Source organism: Quercus robur, chromosome 10 (genome assembly GCF_932294415.1).
Source record: "Quercus robur chromosome 10, dhQueRobu3.1, whole genome shotgun sequence".
Taxonomy (NCBI): domain Eukaryota; kingdom Viridiplantae; phylum Streptophyta; class Magnoliopsida; order Fagales; family Fagaceae; genus Quercus; species Quercus robur.
Genome location: NC_065543.1, coordinates 50,172,098 through 50,182,232, shown reverse-complemented (window position 1 = coordinate 50,182,232; position 10,135 = coordinate 50,172,098). Strand labels below are relative to the sequence as shown.

General features: G+C 37.9%; 1 protein-coding gene across 1 annotated transcript; it reads right to left on the bottom strand.

Annotated features, from left to right (window-relative positions):
• Window positions 1-1,205: 1,205 nt before the first annotated feature.
• LOC126703502 (lysine-specific demethylase REF6) lies at window positions 1,206-9,624 on the bottom strand. Its single transcript, XM_050402460.1, has 7 exons — window positions 8,471-9,624; window positions 7,570-7,648; window positions 7,141-7,208; window positions 6,875-7,025; window positions 5,705-6,330; window positions 3,970-4,644; window positions 1,206-3,420 (listed from the first exon to the last, which is right to left on the bottom strand). The coding sequence occupies exons 1-7, from the start codon at window positions 9,357-9,359 to the stop codon at window positions 1,487-1,489; spliced, it is 4,422 nt and encodes a 1,473-aa protein (XP_050258417.1). The 5' UTR covers window positions 9,360-9,624; the 3' UTR covers window positions 1,206-1,486.
• Between the last annotated feature and the right edge of the window lie 511 nt (window positions 9,625-10,135).

The window sequence follows — 10,135 nt, the reverse complement described above, 5'->3', positions numbered from 1 at the left end:
AAAATTTTGATAATAATAACTTTGGAGGGTTAGGCATTAAAAACTGAAGATAATGTAACAACCACCTGCGGATTGCAACGTCATTCGAAGTCTGAGGTGTCATAGGCTCATAGTCTCTGAGTGTAGATTGACACAATTGAGGCCCACCTCAGGCTCTAATCAAACGCCGCTCCACTTTCTCTAGCTTTATTGAAAAAAATTGCTGTCTTTAGCCTTTGATGTATAAATTTGGCCTTCTTTAATGTTCAAATTCTTCTAAACCCAAATAAAAAAATAAAAAAAGTTCTTCTAAACCGTTAGCTCTTCATGGACTTTGTGGATTGATTTGCTTTTTGCCAAGTCTATTTGCTGTTAACCTATGTACGCTTAAATGTGAGGCCAATAGATAAATAAATAACTAAAGAGCACTGATTATTACATTTTGGTGTGTACGGAGTGTGTGTCGTGTCATTTGAAATTGTGTTCTTAAAATATAAGATCTGTTTGCTACCGTTATTTAAGCAATAGTTTTCAGTATTTAAACAACATTACACGTATTTTTACACATATATTTACAAAATATACAAACGTTATTAGAAATCTCTTACCAAACGGACCCATAATTTCACCATTTCAATATTATAACTGAAATTATATTTTCAAAACAAGATTCCCAAGGCCGTGTATGAATGTATGCGACTAGCTATGTGCAACAAAAGTTAACTAAATAAATTAGTTTTTTTAAGGAAGTTTATTTGCTGTTTACTTGTAGCTTATGACAAAGTTTTGATTAATAGTCCTTATATGGGTTATAAATAAGTTAGTTGTTGATTGATTCAAGCATATATTTAAAAAAATAAATAAATAAAAATGACATCACTATACAAACATTATCGAGAACCTAACAAAGAATAACAAAAAGGAATATGCATATAAGTCATGTAATATGTGGAGGGCCTAAGAAACTAGTTGCAGTACTTGAACATTCATGGAAGCACAAACTATGCAAAATATAGACGAGAACTGTTGTGCCATTTGGTTCACAAACAACTGTCATACTCACCAATGGTTGTGCATGACAATGCTCAACCAGCCAGCAACATGCTCGAACATCTGAGATATCCTGTAAGTTTACCCTTTTTTCATGTTTCTATACTTGAGCCTGGTACCAAGTCTGTGTTGATGGTAAGGTGAATAAATGAAAACATAAAATCAGACCATTAGAATTAGTTCTATTTTTCAACACATTGATTATGTAGTTATGGTTACCAGGGTTAGAATGTGACAGACATTGACTGGAGAAGAATGTTGAGCATCCAAGCAATTGCTCTGGTTGCAGCAAATAACTGGGTCCAATGAAGACACCAGGCAAACAGAATTGTTACAGTTGCTCTGAATGGCAATTACAGGGAAATCCTAACCCTATCTTTAAACCTATCCCTAACCCTGTCAATTGAACAACATATTTGCTAGCAATGGTAAATTACATCCCTGTTCCATTGAATTACTACCTTCCCTTCTTTGCTGAATGACCTGTCTTCCGCTTGTGACGACTGAAATCTGACACAAATCGGAATGTCTGCCCACAGCCTGGCTCACCACACACATAAGGACGAGCACCTGTGTGAACCCTAATATGTTCAGTTCGAGCCCATGCCCACTTGAATGTCATCTTGCAGCCCTTCCAAGGACACCTAAGAGGCCGTTCATCCAAGTGTACTCGACGATGCTGCACCAGATATTTATGGGAGAAGAACTTCTTTCCACAGCCCTTGACTGGACAGACATTTCTCTTATGCAAGACAAGCTCATGTTTTGAGCCAAAACTCATGGTACACCCCTCAATGTCACACAGGAATTCTACTTCCCCGTCCCCTATTTTTGGATCATTGTGTCCAGCTGGAGCCTTCACAGCTGAAGCATTCTTTCTAGCTTTTATCCTACTAGCTTGCTTCTTTGCTTTTGGTTTAGCTTCAGACTCTTTCACGGTCTTTTTGGTTCTTTTCCTGAGGCGTGTGCTTGGTCCACCTTCTTGGTCCTCTTCAACTAATAAGCCAATATGACTAGAATTCCGTTCACTCTGATTATTTCGAAGTCGAGGAGTCTGTTGTTTCATTAGCTGAGGGCTCTCTTTTTTGATTGGCCGACGGGTCACCTGTTTTGTAGCCCAAGAGGTCCCTTTTTTCACACGGCGGGGGGGCCCTTTCTTCATAGTCTGACTATTTTCTACTCTCATTGGCTTGCTTCGAAGAATCCTCCTATGCTGCTGATGAGAATCATCGTCCAGTGGAACATCCGAAACTGCATCTTCTCTCTCAATGCTTGTGGCTCGCTTGATATTAGGAAGCCTCCTGTGCTGCTTGTGTGAATTAACCCCAAGTGAATCATCCAAAACTGCATCTTCTCTCTCGATACATTTGGCTTGATTCCTTCTATTATACCTCTTGATCTGCTGATGAGAATTACCCTCAAGAGAATCATCAGAAAATGCTTCTCTCCCAATCTTGCTTTTAACAATCCTCCTATTGTGCTGATGAAAATTATGCCCTAGTGAACTATCTGAGACTGCATCTTCTTTGTCAAAACATTTTGATTGCTTGCTCCTATGAATCCTCCTATGCTGCTGATGAGAATCATCCATCAGTGAATCATCAGAAACTGCATCTTCTCTCTCATCAAAAAAGGCTTCCTTGCTTTTAGAGGCCCTTCTTTGCAGCTCATGAGAATAATTATCCAATGAATCATCTGAAACTGCTTCATCTCTCTCTATAGATTTGGCCAGCTTGCCTCTAAGGGTCCTACCCTGCTGATGAGAATTATCTTCCACTGAATAATCAAAAAATGCATCTCCTCTATCAATAAATTTAGCCTTTTTGGCAGACCCACTTTCTACTGTCATCTTTCTCTTCCTACCATATTTTCTGGCAACCATGGTGGTTTCACTTTTATGGGTACTTTCTGATTTTATCTCAAACTTCTCATCTGTCATTGTCCAAGTTTGGAAGCTCATGTCTTCTTCTTCTTCATCATCAGAATCCCCTTTGGCCAAGAAGGGATGAACCTGATGTGACATCCAGACTTTCCCACACCATTTCCCTGCCACCACTTTTCTCTGTCTGCCGGATCTCCTCCTATAGACTTTAGCTTTTCTGGGAGAGCTAGCCGGAGAACAACGGCCAAATGCATTATATATAACAGAATTGTAAGGCATCTGCTTACTATAAAGAGGAGAGCGGCTGAGGTTGGCACTATAAAAGAGATTGATACCCAGCTTTACAGCCCAATCTCCATTCCCAGGAATTGCTTCCTGGCTATCCAGAGCTGACCGGATCCTATCCTCGTCCTCTTTGGTGGCATCCCTGAATGTGATATTGTTCCAGGGATAATCAATTCCCATTTCTTCTGCCAGCGACTTTGCATCATCCACTATCTTGGGATAGTCTGCAGGTGATATTACAAATAAATGTGGATGATTAGAGGACAGATGATAATTAAGATCTATACATGGGAAAAACTACAAACAATAATCTTTTCAAAGATGCAAGACATCTAGATAATAAACCATTTCGTTAAAAGTAGCAAATAAATTCCACCAGTGAAGCTTAAAATGCCAGTTCACAGCAAATGACATAAAATCATGAAATATGTAAATTTTACCGCATGGTAAAAGACTCTTGACTATGCAAATTAGGTTACTATATCATTACAGATATTTTTTCAATCTGAGATCATCTTGCCACTTGGATAAAACAAAAGTCAGCACATCACTGCCTGAAATTATATAATTCACCATACTAAAACTTCTCAGACTTCCTATATTCTAATTTGATCTCAAGCCCTCAACCCCATAATAAACCTAATCTTTCATCTCTCTCTCCCTCCTGTATCTTTGGCCTTCTTTTTTAATAAAAGTTTCTTAGCTTTGGCTTTTCAATGAAACTAATGGGGAAAATGTCCATGTTGTAAATGAAGGATTGTTAGAGCATGCACCTGGATGACAAAGGAGCAATATATGCACTCCTCCTATTGGACGAAGTTGCTTTTCTACTTCTTTGGCATGCTCGAGACAGAAGACATGCATTCTAGAAGAGTCTTCATCAGATCTTGGAGCAAATGACATATTTTTATTCTCTCTCGGTACATTTTCCTTGCCAAACTTTGTTTGATCAACATCATGGACATCCAGAGAACAATCAGAAGAAACATGTGATACTGTAATTGGATCACTAAATGTATCCATCAATCCATCTGATCTTCTGGAAGCAAGATCATCTGTTCTAAACTCAGCAGAGCAGTCAGAAGTTTGATTACTTCCATCCTCAACACCATGTCTTGATAGAGAGGGACTGCGAACCCCAGTTGCACCTTGGGGGCAGTCCTGCATAGAGGGCAAACCAGAATTATCACACTGGTATATACTTTCTGACGAACTATTTGTCAACTTTTTTTGATCTGCACATGCAGGAAAATCTGGTTCACCCTGATCATCCTCAGAGTCAGACGAATTTCCATAAGTCATAGCTAATAGGCCAAGAGCGGACGGCTCTCTCTGTGTCTCAGTATTTGAAACCACTTCATACCTTTGATCTTCCATCTGACGTTGGCCATCATGAGATTGAACAGGGACATCATACAAACCATCCGGGATACTTTTCTCCTTCCATCCTGCATGCACAAGCAAAAATACATAAATCTACCAAATACAACCTTCTTTGAGGCAATCTAAAACAACATAATGCCACTTTTAAGAGACTATTAAAACAAACCAATTTGTGAAAATAGAAAGCCTGCACAAAATACAATGTCAGAATTATATGCAGGCTAAAGGTAAAACTTAGCCACTAGGATAATTGTTTTTCATTACGTGAGCTTTGGCCCCAAGAGGAGGGGAAAAGGAGATTCAAACCAGTAACCACTACTTCATAAGGTATGGTCCCCATCGGATTGTGTTACCCCTTGGGGTTAGCCAGTAGGATAATTGTGCTGAACATTAGATATGAATAGTATGATTATAACAAAGAATCCCTGCAACATAATAAGTAGTTGTGCTCAAAGTAAGAATATACTTTCATTAAAACTAGGTAAATGAAAAGTTAGTTGTTTCAGTAAATGTTACACAGCCCAGGGAAAAAACTATAATTACAATAAGCAATATCAGGTGCTTTGTCTACACTAATCCTTTTATATGAGAGATTTGAATTCCTTTAACATGTCTTCCCAACTTCTATTAGTTCAAAGGAGAAATTTGGATTAGAGCAGTTACAAATCACAGATCTACTACAGAAAATGCAAGGAAGGAAAGGTGGATAACTGCTACAATCAACAGAGGAATAAACATTAAGCATTACCAAACAAAAATGTAACCCACCAAACCCCAAAAAAAAAAGTGGAAAAAAAGAAGAAAGATTTAGGAGTGGCATTGATGTTTTTAGGAGAGAAGCAGCAATTATCAAAATAAACTAAAAGAAAAGAAAATTAAGGTCCATGCACCTAGAAGTGAGTACAATAGGCTGGCTATGACCACACTGATAAATAAAATAAAATAATGAAGGAACTAAAACCCTGGACATCTCACCAGAAAGGCACATGATGGACATAGATGTCATGTCTAGTACACAGTTAAGTGTAGCAAATGACAGAAAACAAAGCAAATTTGTACTTGACCACAATGAAAGATCATATAATGATGGCTGGTTTGCAAAGGATGTTTTACTAGTAAAACTACCTGGATGAGTATTCTGATCAGAAGTAATTGCATCTCCATTAGCAATAGTGAACCCATTACCAGTTATTCCAGAACCCACAGTCCAATCATTAAGGAAGCTACAATCAGCGGTCATAAGGTATCTAGAAGCTGCATCTCTTGGTTGAACAATAGCAACGCAAGCAAAGCTTAGAATTCCACATGTGACGCATGAAAAGAGTCTCTGATCTGACAACCCATCACCTTGAGCTGTACTTCCTCTTTCACTGTCTGTATTCAGTGTCTTAGAATTCGAGGAGCATATATTATCAAACCTCTCATAAAAAGAGCCAAACTTTCCTTTCACTGGAAGAAAATTTTTAACTTGCCCAATTCCCTGGTTCGCTTCCTTAGAACTGCATAAACCAGGGGTCAGCGTGGGGTTTACTCTTAACTGGGATCCAACACGTAATTTAGAACAAACAGATATGTCCGAAGAACTTCGTGGAAGAAGGACAATGGAAGATCCTTTTCCAAGAATGTGAAGCAGTTCATTGTTCTGTACTACATTCTGCGCAAATAGCTCTTTAACCACTGTTTCTCCTTCTCCCTTTTTCTTATCTTTTAGGCGTGAACTTCTTGGTCCAGCACTGTTGCCCATAGGCATTCTGCATGGAGAAAATAGAAAATTAAGGGGGCCTATAAACCCAACAATTATCTCTATTCATTCAGTTCTTCTAACATTTCTAGTACCAACTAATTCATTTGGGAAATTTACTTTTTAATCTATTGTGCTTCTGACATCTTATAACACAATTTTGGAAGACTTTGTGGCACATTGGCAATTTCTCACTAGGATTTATATCTCTTGAATTTCATAGAGAAATAATATAACAAAGACAAGAACAACCCAAAAATACCAAAAACATGAAGCAATGAAAATCAGAAAGCAAAGCAGTTAGTTATAAATATTACCAAATGAAAAAATTTAAACATGAAACAAGCAATGCATTTTACTAGAACATTTCCACATAGTGTAGTCAATGAAGACTTCAAATTCAGTTAATATCAGCAATAAGATACATATAAAGTAAATGTATTGATCAGATTGAGAATGAAGAATGCATTGGTAAAGCCTTCAGCAAGGTACAGGAAGAATGAAACAGCTAGTATAATAGTGAGAAACAAACGTAAAATGGTAATGAAACAAACCTTGAATGTAATGCCAGTGCAAGATCATAAAGTAACTGGAAATGAGACACCATGGGAGGATAATTGATAGAAGCTCTTCGAATAGCAGCATCTTTAGCAACCCTCAACCATTCAGGAGTGGCAATATTAGCTGCCTCCCCACAATTAAACCCTAAATTTCCAAAATCAAAGGGATGAAATAGGTATTCTCATTTAATAACAGCAACAAGAGTCACCATTACAATGCCAACCTCAAACTACCATATTAAAACTGAAAGGTTTCTCACCATGACTGAACCCTGTATGATAGGCTCTTGGGAAAGTGACAACAAATTCCCCAGCATTTTGCACTAACCTGATTTGAAGCAATTGATAGAGTAAGAGACACAGATATGAATTCATGCCATACCTAAGATAATGAATGCATATCACAAGCAGCTATAATCAAGGATGCTGTAATGGATTGCAAAGAATATTTTCAGTGTGCAATCAATGTGATTTTATTCTCTTTCAACCAATATTTCAATTTCTACCATTTATCAGGTTGAAATTGCATGTTAGAGGAATCAGAGCAAAAGTTAATCCTAAGCTAATAACATCATTAGTTATTCAAGCCATTAAATGTGATTCATGCTTTGAATTTCATCATAGAATGTCCATAGAAAGCCAAAACAGAACATTGAGAAGCAGAACAGGGACACAAATCACAAGCTCACCTGCAACACGGAACGCCTGCACTGATAAATACTTCAGGTGACATCACTGTGGTCTTCTCCCCCAGAGTTGCAAAAGTAACTGACCAAAGATAAATGAAAAATATGCTTAGTAGATTACAATGTATAGAGAAACGTACAAAGCAACTTAACTCCTTTACGCAACAAAGAAATTAACCAACCCTTATCAAAACATATTAGCTTTGAAGGTTAGAGAAACATAAAATGAAATATTATTCTTCCAATTTGTTGAAACAGGTTAGTTTAATTGCTAAACTCTTTTAAGCAATCTAACTAACATGACCCTAAGGACAGAGTGATCTCTTTGTCAACCCAGGCTTTCCAAAACATTCTTCATCAGTCATAAACATCGAAATGCAACAATTTCCAATGAAATTTCACACACATACACGTGCACACAATCAGGGTAATGTCTATATCAATCCATATCCTTTCTAAAACATTCTGCATCTGCTATAAACAACCAAGTTTATCAATTTGCACCGGAATTTCACACACACACGCACACACACATTAGAAACAAGTTAGGTTAATAGCTTAAAGGACAAAACAAGTTAGTTTCTCTGCTTAACTCCTTTAATTGCTTAAAGTAGTTAACCAATTGTTATCAAAACAAGTTAGCTTCGAAGGTTTGAGAATAATCAAATTAACTATTATCCTTTGAATTTGTCCAAACTAGTTTAATTGCAATCTAAATAACTTGACCCCACAAGAACAGAGTAATCTCTTTGTCAATCCATATCATTTCTAAAACAGTTCTTCATCAGTTATAAATAACCAAATGCATCAATCTCCAACAAAATTACAAACACAAACACACATTATAAACTTAAAAAACAGGGGAACCCCAAATAAGCAGGACTCATAAAAAAAAAAAACTCACCAAGAGGATTGATCTCTCCACCATAACCATGAACTCTAACCACCTCCTCAAACGCGACAGCAGCCTCTCTGGGCACGCCATACCACGTCTTCCCGGCACCCATGTGCAAGTAATTCAAGCTATGCAAATCATGATCCTCCACATGCCAAGCAAACCAACTAAACATCATAGCCACATACACCATCGGCGAAGTAACCCCTGGAATCTCCTCCTTCATGAACTTCAACAACGACCCATTAGCCCTCGACACCCCTCTCATATTCCAAGCAGTCTCTCCCAAGCTCACACCCTCACTGCTACTACTAATCTTGCTCTTCTTCGAGCTCAATGGCACGAAAGCCGAGCCGGGCATGTCGTTAGCATACTCAACCCTGAAAGGCTTGTCCACAGTGGCTTTCCAGTAAAGGGTCTCGATTTCCAAAGCCGAAAGCGGCGTCGTTTTCTTCCCATTCCCATTCCCACCACCGCTACCACCACCACCACATTTCTTCAAATACGCTTTCTCAAACGCTTTCGCTTTGGCCTCGAATTCCTGAAACGTGTACCACTCGCCGCTCTGCCAAACGGGCCTCTGCACGGGTCGGGGCTTCCTCGGGCAGAACCCGATCTGCTGCTGCCGGGTCGTGAATGTGGGGGCGGATTTCGGGTCGGAATCGGGGTTTCGGGCCAATAGAGACCGGTTCAAGTTCGAAATCGCGGTCTTCTTCGGCGATGGAGGCACTGGAGGGACGATTTTGCAGATTCCATACTTGGAAGCCTCTTTCTCGATCTTAAAAATGTAGGAAATCGGATCTTGGAACTCGGAGAGTGTGGGGTGGTACTCTGGGGCTAAAGGTAGGGTTTTTAGCCATGAAAGTACAACCTCTTGAGCTGCTTCTGAAGCTGCCATTAACAAAAACACACAAAAAGAGGTCAAATTTTTTTTCTGGGTATTACAAAAGATTTTTCATTTTTGGGTTTTTGAGAGAAGAAGAAGAAGAAGCTATTGAGATTCTTTGTGCTTCATAATTTTTTTTGAGCTAAAGAGGAAAAAGGGAAGAGAGAGAAGAGAGGAATTTTTGCTCTGTTTTTATTTTAATGTGACAGAGGAGAGAAAGAAAGTAAGAAATGGTGAAATTGGTTTTTTGAGGGGCAGAGTAGGAGTGTGAGTAGACATGTAACATGTGAGTGGGGTTTTATTCTGGGTTTGGAGACTCTCTCAATTTGACTGTCTTTTCTCATCAATTTACTTTTGCTGCCATTTTTAGAATAATAAAAAGAAAAAAAAAAGTATATAATTTTTTTGATGGCTTTTTCTTTTTATCTTTCTTGTAAAAAAAAAAAGTCAAGATTTTTTTAAAATGATTTATTAACCATAATTTTAAAAATACATGTTGACATAACCCAATTATCATTAACTGGATGACAATTTTTACAATTATCGAAAAAGCCAGTTATTAATGATAGATAATAAAATAATATTATCGGTGCGTCCATACGAGAACTAATTAAAATTAGTTGAATCAAGTGCTACACTGTTAATTTTTGTAACCGTTATGTGAAAGAAAAAATTTTAGATTACCATATATATTAGTGTGAAAATCTTAAAATTGAGTTGGTAATTCTGAAAAACAATAAAAATAACTCATAAGAAAATATCCATATATGCTTGGTGTCAAAAAGGTT

What these genes read in the sequence shown, in the direction of transcription:
- LOC126703502 (XM_050402460.1), bottom strand. Translation starts at nt 9,359, where the DNA reads ATGGCAGCTTCAGAAGCAGCTCAAGAGGTTGTACTTTCATGGCTAAAA. An exon ending in TGATCAGAATACTCATCCAG is followed by an intron (nt 4,645 to 5,704) that starts GTAGTTTTACTA and finishes TTGTGCATGCAG; the next exon opens with GATGGAAGGAGAAAAGTATC. An exon ending in ATTGCTCCTTTGTCATCCAG is followed by an intron (nt 3,421 to 3,969) that starts GTGCATGCTCTA and finishes TATCACCTGCAG; the next exon opens with ACTATCCCAAGATAGTGGAT.